Genomic DNA, 21,068 nt, shown 5'->3' with positions numbered 1-21,068 from the left:
TGTGGAGGGAGTGTATTCTTCTTTGGAAGAAAAAGAATTCTTTGAATATGAGGATCATGTCTTAAGTGTCAGACAGTGAGTTTGGAAAAAAGAATAAGCTGACCCTCAGCCAGTCCCAGGAACTGCCCGTCAGGAGCCAGCCCAAAGACCTGCCTGTCAGCAGCCAGCCAAAAGACCTGCCTGTCAGCAGCCAGCCCAAAGATCTGCTTGTCAGAAGCTAGCCCAAAGACCTGCCTATCGGGAGCCTGCCCAAAGACCTGTTTGTCAGGTGCCAGCCTAAAGACTGGCATGTTATGAACCTCCCTAAGACCTGGCCATTAGGAGCCAGCCCAAAGATCTGCTTGTCAGGAGCCAGCCCAAAGATCTGCTTGTCAGGAGCCAGCCCAAAGACTGGTCCATCAGGAACCAGTCCCAAAACCAGCCCACAAAGAACCAACCCCAAGACAGGCCCTTCAGGAACCAGGACCAACACCAGCCTGTCAGGAGCCGTCTGGACACCAGCCAAAAGACCAGCCTTCAAGAACCAGCCCAGATACCAGGCTGTCAAAAAAACAGCCCCAGGACAGGCCCATCAGGGACCTGCCTCAAGGCTAATGCCTCATCAGTGATCCCTTTTTGGTCGTCAGAGCAGAAATAAGGGAATTGAAGCAACCTACAGGATGGTGTGCCTTCAGCATTTCTGGGTCAAGTGCAGAAGGATCACATAAGTGAATTTTAGTTGTACCCAAAGACAGAGATTACAATCTCTACAACTGAGAGATGGGAAACTATGGGGCCATGAATAATGTATAATAAAGTTATTGAAAAATCTCAAAAATCTCTTTAAATGTGTGTGATATTTGTGATATTTTTTTCAACACAGTGCATGGGGAGAGAGCCTTGACAATGCAGTGCATATGAACTTACTCAAAGTTGTTAGCAATGTTGAGAGAACTCTGCACTCAATATTATGAATGCCTCAAAGTTGCCATGTCCCTCAGTCTTAACCAGACTTTGAAAATATAAAGAATAAAAACATAGATAGCACTCCTGCTCTAATCAGCCTTGACTCACTTGAAAGGATTATAACTACGCCAGTTTATTCCGGAAAGATTTTTGCATCAAATATACTAAGCCTGTCGGACTCTATTGATGTCAATATGAGAGAGACAAGTGGGTGTGGGAGACACAGACACAGAACACAGAGAAGATAGGGTCAGACAGACAAGGTAGTTACTTAAGTTTAGAGCTGTAGATGATTTGAGAAAATACTAAGATATTAATTTGTTCCTAAGAATGTGTACCACAGGGTTTATTTGTCTCTTTTGGGATGTGCTTTGGTTTGTATCTAGGTATGTAGGTAGGTATTGTATAATAGGTAACAAATGCGGCTCTTAATTCATACTGAAATAGTTAAAGCCACCTGTGTGGCTAGAGGGAACATGTTTCATCAATATTTCTTCAATCACCAGTGTCTACCTACAGTGTGTGTTCAGCAACATCTTGTGCATAATCCACAGACCTAGAAAAAGATATAGCTAAATCTCAGAGATAGATAACTGTAAACCCAAGGAAGAAGGAAAAAAAAAAACACTAAGGGCTTCAGTAGAGCTTCAAAGTCAGAACACTTTCCAATATTTAACCAAACCAACAACCTTACCATAACATCAACCAAAATGTTTTAGTAGCCTATACCCTAAGGTGACCAGATTTCTGAGATGAAAATCGTGGACATTTTCAGTGCGGCAGTGAAAAATCATTAAATATTATCATTACGAAATAAAAAATGGGGATAAGTACTTTTTCGTGTATTTTGACCAGCTTTTATTACGAAACAAATGAGTGACATCACCAACCATCCATCCACTGAGGAAGACAAAAATATCTTAATCTTGTTAGCTTGAGTTAGGATGGATTTTTTTTGGTCAAAGGTTTCAACTCAACTGAATACTGAACTGATATTTATGACACAAAAGGTGGCAATCAAAAAAGGGATGACATCACCGTGATCCCCTCATTCATCCACCTCCGTAGCCTCCGCCTCAGGAGCCTGGGTAGAATAAGAGCAGAGGAGAACATGAGAAAAACTGCAAGAACAGAGCCAATAGTAAGTGAATAGTTTATTAAAGAAATAACATCAGTTTTGGTAATATACTTATATAATTTAGTCATTGTGCTCTTTTTTATCTGCTCTATGTAACTGCCTCAGTTTGAAATGTGCTACATCAGAGGTTCCTAAACCTTTCAGACCATGTATCACTATGTACCAAACCAAATTTCTAAAGGGCAACTTTCTACTGCAGATATGATTTTTTTCATATAATAAAAATAACTGTATCCCCCATGCAGCAGCATCAGCAAGGCTAAACAACATCAACAAAATGCTGCTTTATTAAAATCAAAGAATAGCCTACATTTATAAAGTGCACTCACAAAAGATAGAGATAATATTGTCATCTCATGGTGATCTAATATAACAAGTTACACCTACACAACAACAGTGACATACAAACCAGTGACATAGGGCATCATCTAATCAGATGGTCTGCATTTATAACTACTAAATTCATTGGTTACCCACACAGCAGTGTCTGGTGCCGGCCCGACACAAAATACAGCAGTTAACACACACAACTATTGACCATTTACTTATTATTTATTTATTATTTTAACACAATCTCAGGTCCCTATGCCTCCAGGAAAATCCTATGCTACCAAAGCAGTCTTCCACCTCCTCCTTTTCTAAAACAGAGCCACATACAGTGTCATCACCTGGTAATCTCACGCTAACGTTACAGCTTCACCAATGACAGATATAAAAACAGTGACATCATGTTAACGTTCACTGACTTTTATAACGTTACGTTAGGTCTTCAGTTCAGATTAAACAGACGCACTACATGTTACAATCATACTTACTTCACTACTTTACCTCACTTCACACACACACACAGTCAAGTCTACTGCCAGCTCACACAAAATAAATAAGTTCATACACAACATACCATTTAACGCGGCCGCTGGTCTCCTCTTCTCTCCTTTCTGCCGCCTCTAGATTGTTGTTGTTGACGCTGCTGCGTCTGGTCGTGCTTCCTGATAACGTCTGTACATCATACGATGTCTTCTCTGGCGATGCGTTTACTTACTACCTTAAAAACTGGTGTTTGAGTCTGCGCGCATTTTTCCCCCATTCAATGTCAAAATCGGGGACAGCTTTTACCAGGGACAGGTCACCCAAATTGGGGGCTGTCCCTGGAAATCGGGGACGTCTGGTCACCGTACTATACCCAGTACTGGGCAAATTATTTCTTAAAATGTACTGTACATATTACCAGGTACCTCCATTGAAATAAGTTACTTTACAACATCATTCTCTGTGTAGAGTGATAAGTTAGTTACTACACCGCTTTCGTGTTACTTGAACCAAAATGACCGGCTACTGTTGTTTCATAGCGAGTGATCAAAGCCCATAAGCTCCAGTTACAGTTCATTTCAATTCCTGTGCTGCACAGGTCTGACCCATTCATGCATTCACATACAGTGGTTACCACTTTGCATTAAAATCCTGTGCTTATATTAACAATAGCATGATTATATAGAAAAATTAAATAGCCTTGACCCTTTTTAATAAACTAAAAGCCTCGGACACGGGGATGGGCAGGAAGACAAAGGATCAAACTCTGATCTATTATGAGATAAGGATCAATATTTGTGGCGTGTGAGTAAATTGCTATGACGAGCACAACTTAATACACTGGTGCTGGAATAACCACTGCTGGTTCCCAGTGTGATGGTCAGTCACAACAGCCACGCGGGAGAGTTATGCGTAAGAATGGGATGATGTGCAGCCGTTGCTCCACAGTTCAAGGGGATGTGAAAAGAAAAACATCCAACATACTAATGCGTATTCAAGGGCATCATCCATATATGCCACTCACCGGGATGAGCAAAAAAACAAAGTGAAGGCCAGATTCCTATCCTCACTGTGTTCAAGCAGCCTTAAGACGCAGAAGCAGAACAGGATACGTTGCAGGTGTATTAAATGAAACACGCTGAAACATGCTAATGCACAGTATGGCATCACCCAGATGTGCTTATCACTGACACCCTTCCATAATGTAGTCTGTAGTGACATGACAAGACACAACAGTCTTCGGGGGATATTTTCTCTGGTGGCGCACTGGTGTAAGCGGAGTGGTGTGGATCAATGTGAATGAACAATAAACAGTTTATTTTGGGTGGTTAACATGCCATATGACATTCTAAATGGAATAATCTTACTTGAAATCCTGTTGGTAACGCATTATATTTATTACTGCTAAAACATAATATATTACTTCAAAGTGTAACTTCTGTTACGTGTTACCCCTAGCATTACCTATACCTAACAACATGTGGGAACCACAGTCTGTGGTTTCAAAATCCTGTATCCCTGCACGCCAACCATCTGCATAATACATTCAACTTCCTGCATATATCTTCTGAGCAGTGGAAGAATTTATCACTTCATGGATGGGAAAAAAATAATTGCCAGTAAACACAGTCATGATCCTAGCAGCAGTTCCTTCACAATATATTTAGCAAAACATCTAGCAGTAAATAAATATAATTTCTGGTAAAGAGGGTCGGATAACATGGCTGAGTATTTACATTATATTAGTTAGATGATAGATTAATTAGTAGTCACTTTGCAAGACAAATTTGTTACTAAATGAGCAAATTATCACAGAAATAGCAGGGAAACAAGGTATCATGCAGTGTTATTAATCTTTAAGCTCCATATAAACAACACAGGAGGCAGTGTGGAATCATGTGACAATGACCTAAGGCCTATTTTGTATGAGACAGACAGTAGCATGTACTATAAACAACTTTGGTCCCCACACAGAGCTCAGAGGGGTTTAAATCACACCACAGTAGCCAACTAAACTCATAGAATGCACACACAAACACACAGATCTCAACGTGAACACACACAAAAACACGTACTTGTGAACAGACAGCCGCACAGGTCCACGGCCAGTACTTGGAGGGAGGGCAGATGAAGGATTTGCCACTCTGGTCTTTTTTCAGTCTAACAATGCACTCTCCACTGGTGACCATTTGTTTTCAAATGGAGGTACCTGCTACAAGCCACCCACACTCCGACTGGAGACTAGACACAAATACATCTCTGGAACAATACCCAATTAAAGCACAAGCTCCTCTCCATTTATTTTGTATTCTTCTAGCCACCAAAGCCTCTCTTGTTTCTATCTTTCCACCCTTGTTTCTCATCTTCTTGCCTTCTTTTTGTCCATCAACCCCCTTGTTGTCCCCCTTCTTTGTGTAAATCGCCTACAAAAGAAGTATCTAGTTGTATTATAATTGGTTCCCAAGCACCCATTCCAAAACTATCAGTGCTGCAGCATCTCGACTTGGAAGACAGGTCCCAGCAAAGTAAGATAAGTAGGAAGTATTACGGCCATTGCGCAAACATGATTAACGACATGCTTAGACGTGTTTCTAAATATTGGGAGGTGGGGAGCATACCTGGGACAGCTCTGAGACTCTTGAGATAATGAATAATGCCATAGAGCGTGCCAGAGATACAGCTGCCACTGAATGGACAATTAGGTACATCGAGGCGAGGCGAGACGAGACAAGAGGGTAAATAAAAAGTAAACACTAAGGACGCTTTCTAGGATTCTTTGGTTCATGCTTTGTTGTTCTGGAGCGCTGTAATGATTCATTTGACCCTTTTGATTTATTAACATACCAAAACACTAAGCTGCTTGGGACCTTTAAGGGTCTGTGCACAATACTAAAGTGGTCACATGGAAACATTTAAGCACGCTGCTATAAAGAGTTTCCCACAAGGATGTTTCATGGCACCAATATCCAGTAGTCTAACTTTAACATCTATCTATAGGTAAGTAATAAAACTTTTTCTGTTTAACACAAACTGTGTATATCTTGTAATGGCAAAATAGTTTCTGCAGTGGATGGGCCATTTTCTGGTTATATACACCTTTTTGTGAGTGCAGCTAAAACAGAGGGGTATGAAATGGAGACAAACAGGGGATATCTGATTTGGGAGTGTGTGATTTAGGCCTAAAATATTTAAGGTCTTGTATGTCATCAGGTTTCTGAGTGGACAGGGACTACATATGAGGTCAACAGAATAGGCAGCAATTCTGATTTATTACATTTTGGGTATCATTTTCACTAACTCAGAGGACCTGGTTCCTGAACTCTCAGTTGCTGCCCACCTCTCAAAATTTTTCAGGCATTCAAATAGATCTGGAGCTGTGCTCATTGATGTCTGTTTCCCCAGTATAAACAGAGTCAGTAAGTGTGTTTTCAACCACCTGCTTTCCGCTCAATTTGCGCATTTAAAAAAAGAACAACCTGAGTGAAAACACAGGTAATTCAAAAAACAAAATAGTCAAAATATTCCATAAAAGCTTAGCTGAGGTAGAAAAGTTAGTGTATCGATAAAAGCATAATGTGAATCACTGCAATAGAAACGGAATCAATAGTGATGTGCATGAGGCGTGTGAGTTAAATGCCCACTGAAGCTTCAGCTCCACTAAAGAGACAAAACATTGTGACAGACAAAAACATCACATCTTTTTAGAACAATGACGACTGCAAGGTTTCTAAAAATAATACATGAAACAAACATGAATACCACATTTCCATCACATCTTCTACACACTTTATGTTTGGTTGAGGTTTGACCAGAGCTCTTTTAATTAGGCTGCATCATCTTGCAGCCAACTCCTAATAGTGACATAACAATGGTGGATGGAAACATGCACTAATTCCTTTTTATTTCTGGCAAAAGTCCTTGGAAATTTTGTTAAAATTGTTTAAAATTTGCTTGAAACTTGACTACTCAGGTTTTTGTGGACTGATTAGTAGAAGGGACATCACTGACCTTTGCAACAGTCCAAAAAATGGCAGTTTCCTTCACGTTAAAGCATGAAGTTGGTTTGTAAACTATGATAGCAGATCACTATCTACCAAACAAAAATGGACTCTGTCCTGTCTGAACCTGTCTGTAGTAGCATTCTCAATACAACTCAGCTGGTAAGCAGACCCTAATTCAAATATCTTTTGAGGATAGATATCTGTAGTGATGCAGGGACACCACAAGGGACTTGATATCATTTTCAGGCAGCATTCAAGACCTCTGACGGTTCTGACATGTAATTGAACTCTCTGGATTTTTTTCTGTTGCTAATGAAAATACAGTAGGTTGTATATTGGCTAGGGGTGGGGGAAATAATTGAAAGAAACATTGCAATACTGACGTGGATGATTTGGCATCTATTCGCAAATATTCGTGTAGCTAAATGTTTATGAATAACGAGATGTTAAAGGGATAGTGCACCCAAAAATGAAAAATTCAGCAATTATCTACTCACCCTCATGCCAAGGGAGGATCTGGTGAAGTTTTAGAGTCCTCGCATCACTTGCGGAGATCGGCTAGCACACCTAATGGTTGATGCCGCCCAAGAGAACCCAAGAACACAAAACTGAAACCACAAAATATCTCCAACATGCTCATCCACAGTGATTCAAGTGTCCTGAAGCCCTGACATAAAAGGTTGTTTAGAAAAACGTCATTTGAACTCTGTTTTTAGCCTCACTGTAGCCTGTAGCTCTGACTGCTTCTCTGTGCTCCGCGCTCACGTGTGCACGCTTCCGCGAGACCGTGAGACAGGGGTACCATGTGTGTGGGCTTGTTTTCGCTGGTCTCGCGCTGGCTGGTTGGTGCAGCCTGGACCCAAATGTTTTTGTTGCCATTTGCGGAGCCTGGGCTGCCGACAGAGACTGGACTTCAACAGAGTTATAAGCATATTTATATGTATGCTTATAAATAAAAGCAAACCCCTGACCACCGCAATGCTACTGCATTACGTGCTGTCCAAATGTGAAATCACAATGCATTGTATTTCTTCTATTACAGCCAGTGCAGATTGGTGGCTTATTATGAAGAAATGGATAAAACTAGAACAGTTCCGTTGATGGCGTCCACTCCAGAAGTCTGTGGAGGATGTTCAGGCGGACAATGGCGTTGGTCTCGGATATGTGGTTACTGCTGTCTCTCTCTGCGGTGTACGTGTCACGTGATGTAAACACGGGTAAGCAAAGCTCATGCTTTCACTGGTCTCGCGCAAGCATGCACACGTGAGCGTGGAGCACAGAGAAGCAGTCAGAGCTACAGGCTACAGTGAGGCTAAAAACAGAGTTCAAATGACGTTTTTCGAAAACAACTTTTTATGTCGCGGCTGCAGCACACTTGGATCACTATGGATGAGGATGTTGGAGATATTTTGTGGTTTCAATTTTGTGTTCTTGGACATTAGTCTTGGGCGCTGTCTGCCATTAGGTGTGCTAGCCGCTCCCCCCACGATCTCCGCAAGGGATGTGAGGACTCTAAAACTTCACCTGAGCCTCCGTCGGCATATGGGTGAGTAGATAATGGCTGAATTTTCATTTTTGGGTGCACTATCCCTTTAATGGAATGAAAGAGGTGAAACTTAACCGCGAGGGCAGTGTAGAACCTGGACAATCCAGAGGGACTAATACTAATACTAATACTAATAGGTAATATACTTGAAGCTATAGTGCGTAACTTATACATGTCCGTAAATGTCCGTTTCACCCAAGCCAATACTAGAGGAGATGACACAATGCTGATTAAGCTCCTCTAACATTTCGCAGTATTTTTCAATATATATCATTTTTAGTTTGCGTCGACCGGCGACATTCCCGCGCTGGCACTCAGGAAATGCTTACAACAAGAAGGGAGGGGGAGGAAGAGCGGGGAGTGTCATAGCAAGAGGTAGAGCGCAGGTAGAAAGAGAAAGCAACATGGCAGAGAAGCGGGCGAGACACGGTTCAGAAGTGGATCCTACCACAAAGGCAAGTGTTACTCTGTGTACGGTGTGTGGCGACTGGCGAGTGTTACTCTCTGTACATGGAAGTGCCGCCGGCTTATTAGTTGTAATAACGCATTATCCGCTGGGAGGCGACAGAAGTTACACACTATAGCTTTAACTTGTAATTCACCTTCACAAAATGCAGCAATGCCTGCCCAGCATCATGGCTATCCCCAGAACTAACTTGCAGCAGAAAGGCAGCTCTTCACTGCTGGAAACTTTAAATAACACAACAGAGCTGTCATTGTGGATCACTACAAAAACAGTATGCTATGTTTTAAAGGTAGTTTTAATGTAGTCACACAGTGAGAAAAAAAATGTCATGTATAGAAATCAAAAATTTATTTACAAAGAGATTCCCGGTGATGCATGGATAATCTTTTTACAATGGAATCGCTGTGCTCTGAATCATAATCAAATCGTGAGGTGCCTGGGGATTCCCACCACTAATATAGGCAGTATTGTAATACAATGTTTAGCTCCATTTTGCATTAATACAAAGTAATTTCCTTCCCTTAACCAAAACCAACCCAATTTAATAATACTCTTGTGACTAAATTGCTGTATCTCCTAAATGTTAGGAGCAAAGCCAGCTGTCAGACAGAACACTGTAAATTTTACAGGTGGAGTTGATGCACCGTCAATATATAGGAGATTACGTTCCAGGTAGCAAGATTTGAATTGAAAAAGTGTCGAGTTGAGTGAGAAATCGTCCTTGGGCAATGAAGAGAAAGCCAATCAGATTGCAGCACGCTGCATACAAGCTCCTGTAAGTTTCCTTTCCTACAGCAGTATTTACAGCAGCACTAATGTCCCCTGGGTATTTATGGCCGCTAAGAATGATGTCTGAGCGTAAGGTTTATATAGACCATATTCCTTAAAGAAGACAGTATTGGAGCTGCAGCTATGAGCATGAGGAACTTAGCATGAAACCTGAGAGAACTAATGATTTTGATAGAAAAAAGCAGAACAGAAGCAGAGTTTCAAGTGTATGCACACATTGTCTGAGTTTTTTCCTTTTCCTGTGAAAGATATTTCATTAAAGAACATCAAAAGTTACTTCCTCCCTATCTCCTTTTTCTTCCTCTCTTTATATGGCTTTGGCAGAGGCTGTCTGTAGCTTCATTACAGCTGAATGTCACAGGTAGACTGGACCATTCCTACTAATTAGTTAGTTTATGGTGGAGCAGGGGAATAAAGGGACATTGCGCTGTACGATCTGTTCACTCGTGACCTCTTGTACCTGCTGAAGTGCCTGACAGGAACATGAATCTTCCCTGAGGATGGATGACTAACCTAAAGACACAAATAAAAATACTATATAGCATGACCTGAAGAGACAGAGTGAGAAGACAGAGGAGAAGCAAGAGGCAGATTTTAATGAGGAAAATGAGAGGGTGGGGAGATGCAGTGCTTGCTGCTGATGAAAGAGGAGATTAAGAGGTGATAGAAGGAGAGGGAGCAAGGTGGGGAGAGAGGGATGTAGTGCTTAAGGGAGAAGGGGAAGAACAAAAAAAGGAGGAGGCGGCAGTGGAGGCGGAGGAAGGACATGAGAGAAAGTGACGATGAGGTGTGTTTTTTTTTTAAAGGCAAAAGTTTTCAAAGTTTAAAGAGATAGTGAGAGTTAGGAAGAAGATGTCTGCGAGGGTTGAACATATCTGCAAAAACACCCCCAGGTTGGAATAAAGAGACAGTTTGGGAGGTTGAATCATAGAGCTGCTATACTTAATCAGTAGAATGGCCATTGCAGATTGTGTGTGAATGTGTGGGATGGGGTGAGAGTGAAGTTGCTTCTATTTAGATCATATTGAAAGCGGCTTCCTCCCCCTCTCACAGAATAGGTGACATACTTTAAAGAACAGTCAAAGTGTCCCCGTGTCTTGTGATTATGTTTCTCTCATTACTGTGTTGACTATCATGCCAATCAGTTATAGAGAACAAGAATGTGTAGAAACAGATGAATGAAAGCAGAGCACATAGACAGCGTGAAGAAAATGAGGCGCTGAAGAGAGAGAAGTGGAGCAAAATTAGGAACACTGATGGAGGTAAAATAAGCATGGTATGGGTGAAAAAGTCAAAATGGTGGCAATATCTGGGTAAAAAAAATGAGACAACAGTAATGTGTTGATATGATATAAAATGGGGTAACACTTAAGCAGTATCACAGAAGGAGTGCTGCTGTACTGCATATCAGCAGGGCTGTGATGTGGTCATAGGCACAAGGCTGAGTGCTCAGTTTTGCTTCGTTTATCTTGGGTAGCATAAATGGACTACAACTGTATTTCATTATGCTACCCTGTGTTGTACAAGCTTGGACCTTTCTTTTTCCTGTGGAAAAAAAACATGTATGTGTTGCTTTTACTTCATTCCTCTATATTATCTCTGGGTTGAATATTAAACCAGTGGGAGTTGCCATAGAGAGATTTCTTTTTTAATCCTGCAGAGGCTGTAATTTTACATAATGTGTACTCATAACTCTTGTGTTGGGCACACAATACATAAAAATTGCATGTGTCATGCAGGTAGTAAGAAGGTTGAAAATAATCATTGGGATGCACCTTTAACATGTTCAGTAGCATCAGGGGGCCTTGCATCTCCACAGAATGCTGTTTATTTCTGACCAGCATTGCCAATTTAGCAACTGTCTTGCTAGATTTAGCAGCCCCCTCAGCAACATTAAAAAAAAGGATAGCCACAAATCTTAGCTCCTCTCCCTTGAAGAGAGCCACCAGTATCCCTCAGCCAATGCTGTGCTAATGCTTCCATGTGACCAAAGCTCTCTGGGCTGACCATGTTTGAGTAGTGTGAGAGCAGCTGAGAGGTTCAGTTGACCAATCAGCTGCCAGACATAAATGTAAATGATCTGTGAATGTGTTCCACCAATCACTGATCCCCGGTGTTTGTCCGGGAACTCCTTCTCCTTTGCTTTTTTTGAAAAAGATGTATCTGTGTCTCAAATCAGATACTTCTGTTAGTACACTCACATGCAGTACACTGCATACACTACGTACTTACTTACATATTGCTCAGATGTTGACAGAGTAGTGGCTTTGGCACACTTAACAGAAATGACGGTTATAAGATTTGACAGCTTTTCTTTTTCTGCTTGTGATCCGGGCAGAGCATCATTACCAACATTTGACAAATGACTTTCACTCCCCAAAATATATGCTTGCTATATCTGCTCTTTTGCCCACTTCTCTTCTTCCATATTCATTTATTTATTGAATTAAAATGAAAGTGCTTTCAAAGCACATTATGAATGTCTGTGGCTGATGCTAGATAGCTGCCACATTCTGCTAATATTCATAGTTTGTCAGGCATCAGACCACAAATGAAATACTAAAATTATCTACAGTGAGGATGCAATTTAACATGCATAAACACCAATGTAACTAACATCACACCCCTGGACTGTATAGTTTACACCACAGCACATGTAACGTCAATGCCCGATAATAAAATATGCTGCTGATAGCTAGCTTGCAAGCTAACCTTAGCATTTGCATTCTAGTTTGCAGTACCAATTTATTACAGGATTACCTATTAAACAAACTGACGGCTTACATCCAACAACAGCGAAATGGAAGTGAAAAATACACATGTATATTTATACACTGCTTCTGTGTTCACTGTGTTGTGTTTGTGGTCCTGCTATTTCTGCTATGTAGGCAACAAGGTGACCACTGAGGGTGAGAAGTTCCCAACACTCCACACCCAACTTTTTTACCTTTATGACCGCACCATCTAGGTCCTTACAGTGCACTGCATTTTGCCATACTACTAAATGTGAAAGCCCTTGTGCTTTTAAAAATAGTATGTATGAGCACAGAAGTATGCAATCTGAAACACAGCATAGTAGGTTTCCTTTTTCTTTTTTTTAATGCAGTTTGTATGTGTTAGATTATTCCAGCATCTTGTTTCTCTCTGTTCAAGGTACTTCAGTTCCACAGTTGATAGAATAGCCTTCATCAAAAGTTTGTCAAATTGCAGGTAGATTGAGATGCACACAGATGAGATGATAGCAGCTTGCAATTAAATATAATAGCAAACAGTGAGGCTATAGTCAGTTAAACTCGCAGTGATTATTTTTTCTGTTTTATGTGCTTCCGCACTCTCCTTGACTTACGCTTTCTATTACGCTAGACTTCTTACTTACACACACACACACACACACCAACATCAAAACAACAAAACACCCAGCAACTAATTTAATTTTTTTCTAAACTTTTTTTTTCAGTAGTCCTGTATTTATTATTTGTAAATAATGTCCCGTAATATCCGTCGCTTGTCTTGCAATACAGAAGAATAGAATTTGAGGTGAAATAAGCTAATATTGCAGATTACCCTCAGTATCTAAATTGTGCTTCAGTACCACTAAAACATTTGCAGTAGTATTAGTTGAAGTGCAATTAGTAGTAGTAGTAGTAGTAGTAGTAGTAGTAGTAGTAGTGTTCATGTTGTCAGGTAACTCCACACCTGCTGAGTTGCAGTGATATTAGCAGTCATATGTACGAGTAGTAGTGATAACATTTGTAGCAGAGCTTTCAGCAGCAGAAATACAGTAATACTTACTCTCTGTATATCTGAAGTGAGTTGCAGTAGTGTTGGAGAAGCTGTAGCTCTCAGAGTCTCTGTCCCTCTGACTGGAGAGTTCAGACTGACGTAGGCCACTGCGCTGCTCTGTAGGACAACACTGTTATCCTGAAGGGAACACGAACACACACACACACACACACACACACACACACACACACACACACACACACACACAGAGGTTATTATCATTACGCTTCCAATGATATTCATAATTAAATAATTGTTGTCATCACATTTTCATCATTATCATTATCTCAAGTCCACAAAAGAGTCCTTTCCAGTTCTTAGCATTCCATTATTGTCCTCTGCAGCCATTTTTTTGTCTTCTGCTTTTGCTTGCAATGTAATTCAATCTAATTTTAATCCATCAAATTAAAACCTACAATTTGTTTTAATCTGAAAATTTTATGAAGTACACGTAAGTATCCCAGACATTTTTGCCAAAGACGTTTTTCTAATTCTATAGGAAGTCATTGTCGGCCAAAACTGTAACTGGGTTATGTAGGAATAAGAATAATAAATAGCCAGTCATAAATGAGTCCTACTCAATCAAAACAATATAGTCTGATTGCAGGTGTGTCCAGTTGTTCTTCTATTGTGGCAGCAATCCTGCATTGGAAGATTATAGTATAAACACCCACTACTTAGAATGGCTTTCCTCTTTCTTCTTGTAATTGCTAATTAGGGCCATTTTCAGAAACTGCTACCAAGCCCTAGCAGCGAAAAGGAAAAAGGAAAAAGTTTTTCTCAAACTAGAATTACAACCTTGCTATTGTATGCCTCTGCTCACCTGTCAATCAGCAGTTAGAGATTGCATCGATGTCTGTGAAAACATGGATGAAAACACAGAAGATCTATACAATCAGCACAGTTTCAAGGAGGACACCCAAGATTAGTGTCACCAATTCAGTATCTGACTAAATGTCTCCTTCTGTTCATCAGTTAAAATACTAAATAATGGCCAAAAACTGTTTTTGCAGAACATTATAAGGTCACAGTGAAGTTGACCTTTGACCCTTTGAATATAAAATGTCATCACTTCATCATTTTATCCTATTAATTAGCCGATGAAAACATGTTTTGTGCTGACCATTTTCTAAACAATTCATTCCAGGAGGACATTTGTGCCGAGTTTGAGGACATTACCTCTAGGCCTTCTTAATATATAGAGTTCACGAGTATAAGACAGGTCACAGTGACCTTGACCCTTAATCACTAAATTCTAATCAGTTAATCCCTGATTCAAAGTGGACGTTTGTGCCAAATTTGTAAAATAAAAAAAAAAAATTCCTTGAGGTGTTCTTGAGATATCACCTTCATAAGAATGAGACAGATGCAAGGTCACGGTGACCTTGACTTTTGACCACCAAAATCCAATTACTTTTTCCTTAAATGTAAGTGGATAGTTGTGCCAAATTTAAAGAAATTCCCTCAAAGTGTACACAAGAATTGGATGTATGGATAGACAACCCAAAAACATAATGCTTCCAACCAAAGCTATCACCAGGGCAGAGGCAGAAAAATAGGTTTCTCTATGTGTATGGTAATCCATATATAGCCACAACCTTTGACCCCTAAATTGACATTTAATAAAACAGATGCTCTTGTGTTTACTGACCTTTCCCCACTCATAGGACCCAATATTCCCTAGGGCTGACCCTCCCCATGAGCAAAACACAGTGGTACGGTCTGGCACCCATCCTCTTTTGGACTGCTCTGTCAGCGCTGCGATGAGCTGATTCATGATGGCTGAAGCCCCGCCTCCCTGGTCGCTGTCATGACGACTGCCAACCAGCACATAGCGATCTGACAACATATAAAAAGAGCAATTCATGAATTTATTTCTTTGGCTGTAGGTGACTAATGCTACTGTATAATAAAGTGGATGTTGTTGACATAGAACTGTTTTTAACTCAGAGACAAACATAAAGCATCAAGAGATGTGATGTGGATGGAGAAACAAATGGAGGAAAATAAATGATGAATGTAGATGTATAAAATGAAAATGTATAGCTCTGGAAAACTATAACAAAATGGTATTTACGTACAGTGTATGTATGGTTTCCCTGGGAAACACACTCACCCAAGTTCACACACAGACACACACAAACATGAATGCTCCAGGCTTCTTTGTATGCCTTACATTTTCTACAAAGATAGAGTGTGGATGCACAAAGCAGATCCTGCAGGCTAAGAGAAGAAGAGAGAGCAAAGCTCATCACTCCAACACAGAGCACTGATGACTTTGTTTGAGAAAAGAGGTGCTTAGAGAAGCCTGTTAGCTTAGCCTAAGAATCTGACAACGTATTATTGCACTGAGAGCAGCTTCCAGGGTAAATCAACCATTACTGTAAACTGCCTCAAATCAGACATATGTGAAAGCGCAATTTGCTCTATAATTTTTTTTCATTAAATTGTATATGTTTTTTCATGGCTATGTTTATTGGTCAGGTTCACACACTAAAAATTAAATGAAGCATTTGTATGAAACATTTATGAATAAAAGAAATCATTAAATACATGAAGCTATGTTCCTGCTGCCCTCAGGTCTGGATAAATTATTAATGGTTCAGCAGGCACCAACTGAGGTTTAATATAGTTGAGGGGAGATGGTTTCTTTGTTTTATTTTTTTCAGTACTGTACCTCAGTCCCAGGTTTTTTAGATGTCTTCAGGTTTGTAGCTGTGTTCGATCTTAATGAACTACCTTCACTTGTCTTCCTAGGGGCATTCAGCCCACATATTGCTCCCCTCAGCTTGAGGAGCGATATTTTCAGTGCATAATAATGTATACATAATAATAATCATAATAATAATAATAATAATAATGTATACCTGGAGCATCCCTTGGTAGACACTGCATTTTAACATCTACATGCCTCAAATCATGACATGCATTTAAGAGATCTGACTTACTAAGGTATCCCACTGTAATGTAGATTCCCTCGGTGACTAGATTATGTCTTTCTCTGCCACCCTTGGCTATATGATTTTGAATTATTACATTTGTAGAGCTCTGTGTTTAAAACTCTAAGATATTGTGGGCCCAAAAACTAGAGTCAAATTGCTGTGACCTTTTTAACTCTCAAGAAGGTTAATTTTTATAAATTTGGAAAAGGCCACATATTTCCAGTCAAAGTCTGTGGTTGAGGGAAGTGATGCATTTAATTGGCGAGGCTCAGGTAAGTCATGGTCCCCATGAAAAATTCAAGAAAATATGACTTTCATCAATTATGCTACTACTAAGGTTTAACTCTTTGAACTCAATAGAAATTGTCGGCATATAACTTAAATCTGCACAACCTAATACGTTTTATAAGAATTGAAATAGTGTCATTTAAAAAAAAAAAAAAAAGGTTTTCTTTAGATTTCACAAAATAAAAACACTAAACATATTGATCCAAAACATCTATAAATGTGGAAACATACGCAAAATAGTCAAGGTGTCTATGCACATTCTGTAGTTCTTGAGATAGCTTTCTATGAGCAGAGTGCAAAGGTGTTGTGATGGAGTCATTTATCCCGCTGGAGCCACTGTATGTTTTCGCATGGTTTTGCACCACAACATCACGCAATAATGTCACTACAAGCGTACAATGTGATGACACAGAGAGCAGAGGCCTTAGCTTCCTGCTGTAAAAAGAATGAATATGATTTATATGGTTGATATATACAGGATTATGTAAACAACAATCTCCTGCAGTCATTAGGGGGAAATCTGTGGGGTAATTCCAGCGTAATTCTGGCGAAATACTACATTTGCACTGCATGTAAGGTAAGGTAACAAAAGGTAATGACATGATGATAGGAAATACAGAGGCTTTAGCTTTCTGCTGCAAAAAGAATGAATGCTCCAACTATTATGTTTTTTATTTTAAATCAATATATATTAAGGATTATGCAAGCAACGATCTCCTGTGGCCATTATGGGGATATACCAACGTAATTACAGTGAAATACCAAGTTTGTGTGGCACGTTAGGTAACAGCAGGTCATGACATGATGACAGTGAGGACAGAAGCCTTAGCTTTCTGCTGCAAACAAAATGAATTCTCAAACTAGTGTGGTTCTTATTTTAGATCTATTTAAACAGGATCATACAAACAACAATCTTCTGTGGCCGCCTGCAGGAGGTATGTTTTTAAAGAGTTAAACTTTTCTCTCACTTTTCCTTAATTGTGCTGTTGCTGTCATCTTTGTAACTTCCCATATCTGTTTCTTGTTTTGCCTTCAACAACTGTATATTCAAAAGTTTGAACATTTTGGAGGAAAGACTAAAACATTGTCAGCTGTGTTTTTTTCATGGGAATTGTAAAGAACGACAAAAGTTACAATCCTTACAGCCTTTACCCCCTTTGTCACATTTTCTGCCAGCATCAGATAGCTTTATTAGTACATACAAAGTCGAAGCATATGCTACTCTCTGTATAAATAAACACTTTAGATGAGCATTGACTAGGGGAATCTGGTATTGTAAGTGACACTAACAGATGCTGACAAGCTGATTTGAAGCTTAAGTTTAACACCTCCTCATTCTTTATAATGCAGGGCTTCATGTCAAATTTGATATACATGCCTTTCTTTGATTCCCTGTTAAGGATTCAGGTGGTTACATCTGAACAACTCTGAATGTTTAAGCTAACTTTAGCTGGTATCACACATCTAATTTCTCCTTTACCTGTTATAGCTTTACACCTTCCTCTTGTTTCTGCACTTACAGTGGAGCAGACAAGCTAATCTCAGAGTCATGTAGACATAATTACAAGGCTTGAAGAGGACCACACGGGTGGGAGGAATGAGAGGATGATATGTGCAGCTATGTAACAGTGAAGCTGTTGTAATACACAAGGTGGTCTGGTAATCAGGATGCTTTTCAAAGTTCGAACACTGACAGAACATGAAGGGTTCAGCATGCTGAGGTGTCCTCTGAACTAAAGCTACACTGATAATTTGTCCAGGCTTGATGCTTCTGCAATAAGATAATATGTCGAGTAACAGTGTTGAGAGAGAGCACCAAAAACTATAAAAAGTATTGGATACAATTTGAGTTTTTTTTTAATTTGTGAAATACCCCTCTGGTTGGCAATGTTAGTCACTCTGTATTGCATTGCTACAGGGGTAATCATGTCAAGACTTACTTAAGAGAAGCCAGGTTTGATCAGTCACTTCATGCCATTGCAAAACTGATGGTTAGGTCAGGATTTTGAAGACAAAGTACTAGGTAGGGAAGCCACCAATGAAACGGTAGAAAAATAGCAACATCATTCCACTAAGTGCAACTTAAATATGTCTTCTGTAAGCAGACCGCATTTTATCTAAGTGTTGTTTGCATATAGCAATACAGATTCAAGTAAAATAGCCCTCTATATTATTGTGGGTTGTAAGAGTCAAAACGTTTGCAAATGTGCATGAATATTCATCCTGTTTAGGGTCGAGATAAATGAGTGCCGAACAGACATATGATCAAACGCCAACAACCAGTTAAAGCGTCGCTCCTTCCAGAGATTTGTGGCCCATATTATCTGCTTTAGTGGCCCATTATGGCTGCCTAATATCACACTGTAAATCAGAAAGGTAATTTTCCACCAGTGACTGGGCAGGACAGGTACAATAGCTTTGCATTGCTACAAGTAGAGGGGAGGGCAGGAGAGGAGGATGTCTGTGGGGGCGAGGCAAGGGCAAGATAAAGGGTCTCCTCTGCAGAATGACAATTATAAAAGGATGAAGGCAGAAACAGCTTAGCAAAAGTGGCTGAGCTGCCATTTAAACATTAAAAGGACATAATATGTTTGGATATTACCTGAGCTGACACTAGACTGGGACACATGAGGAGACAAATGAAAAAAAGAAAGAAAGAAAAAAAAGATTCATTTGAATTAAATCCCAGTATGTATGACTGATAATTAAAATGTTTACATGTTTCTGAGACCTGTCACTCAGTACATCTTATGAATAGACTAAAATGCATCGGGTTGGGTATCGTATGTTTTTTTTTTCCCATACCGGTGCCGAACTGATATTTTTAAAACGGTATCGGTGCTTAAACGGTGCCTGAACCAATACCTCAAAATATGAGTTTTTTATAGAGGTTGAAAAGTGGCACAAATGAGCCATCTTTCAGAAGTGTGTGAGTATTTTGTATAACTGTTTTAAATTATAATAAAAACAATGTTTTTATTTATTTATTGCTGAGGCAAATTAGAAATACCTAGAAATAAATAGGTATATGAACTCTATTAACAGTTTTAAAATATAATAAAAACACTTAACAAATTAACATTACAATAATATTAACTCTATTAAAGTCCGGTCTCTGTCTGCAGCCCAGGCTCCGCAAATGGCAACAAAAACATTTGGGTCGAGGCTGTACCAACCAGCCAGCGCGAGACCAGCGAAAACAAGCACACACACATGAACGCGGTGCCCATGTCTCACGGTCTCGCGCAAGCGCGAACACAGTGCCCAGAGAGGCAGTTAGAGCTACAGGCTACAATGAGACTAAAAACAGAGTTCAAGTAATGTTTTTCCAAACAACTTTTTATGCCGGGGCTTCAGGACACTTGGATCTCTACAGACGAGCAGTATGGAGATATTCTGTGGTTTCAAGCTAGCTCCGTTGTGTTTGATAACATTGTTGAATGTAAACAGAAGTGACTCCCAACAGTGCTTAACGTGCCTTTAAATAATAATATACACTCAACAAATGAACGAATGAATGAATGAAAGAATGAATGAATGAATGATTATGTTACGTGTAACATCCAATAGAGGGAGACATAGCATTAAAAAAAGCACCAAAAGGAGGCACTGTAATGTGCGTTTTGTTTCGGTCCGGTAGGTATCGGTTGTATAGGTACCGGTTCCATATAAGCACCAACTTTCAGTACCCAACCCTACCCAACCCTAGTCTTGAAACAAACAGAAAAAAAAACAGGATGACAGAGAGAAACCATAACGGTGAAGTTAGCTGCAGACATTGTTTAAAGCTCAACTAATTAACATTCTTTAACTTAACAATGGATCAAATGACTACATGTAATTTCAAAGAGGTCACTTGTAGAAATGAACCTGAAGAGAATTATAACTTAACTCTACAGGTGTATAGTTCCCTTTGGCCTCTTTCAGCTTACTATTTTGCATGTACAGCTCTCATATTCCACTCTCTCCAACAATTTACCAAACCAACCATACAAATATTGTGCATTACTTTTAGTAGATATAAGGACAAACAGTGAATGAGAACAGCCTGAGTGGTTTGAACTGTTGCTAATTTTCTTAATTAATTGATTAATTAAACTCCAATAAGTTATTAATAGCTTGTTGTAAAAAGTCAGGAAATGGTTATTTTTATATTTTTTACATACTTCACACTTACATTTTTTCTTCTATAATTCTCTATGCTCAGCATCAGAGCGACTGTAACACTATGTGCTTCCCCCTGGGGATCAATAAAGTATTTATGATTTTGATTCTGAAAAATGCCCATTACCACTTCCACAGCAAGGTGAAATATACCTCTATAATGGATGAGAGACTAGAAATAAATAAAACAGAGAAT

At 39.6% G+C, this 21,068-nt stretch overlaps 1 protein-coding gene across 1 annotated transcript in view; it reads right to left on the bottom strand.

The window, feature by feature from the left end:
- The window catches only part of LOC125895872 (inactive N-acetylated-alpha-linked acidic dipeptidase-like protein 2), a 791,425-nt gene that overhangs the window by 208,058 nt on the left and 562,299 nt on the right, over positions 1-21,068 (bottom strand). Inside the window, exons 11-12 of the mRNA XM_049588047.1 lie at positions 15,130-15,317; positions 13,488-13,616 (exon numbers count right to left, since the gene is read on the bottom strand). Coding sequence (XP_049444004.1) covers positions 13,488-13,616; positions 15,130-15,317 — 317 coding nt within the window. The remainder of the gene's footprint in view (positions 1-13,487; positions 13,617-15,129; positions 15,318-21,068) is intronic.

Source organism: Epinephelus fuscoguttatus, linkage group LG10 (assembly GCF_011397635.1).
Source record: "Epinephelus fuscoguttatus linkage group LG10, E.fuscoguttatus.final_Chr_v1".
NCBI classification, from domain to species: domain Eukaryota; kingdom Metazoa; phylum Chordata; class Actinopteri; order Perciformes; family Serranidae; genus Epinephelus; species Epinephelus fuscoguttatus.
This window is presented reverse-complemented; position numbering and strand designations above follow the sequence as displayed.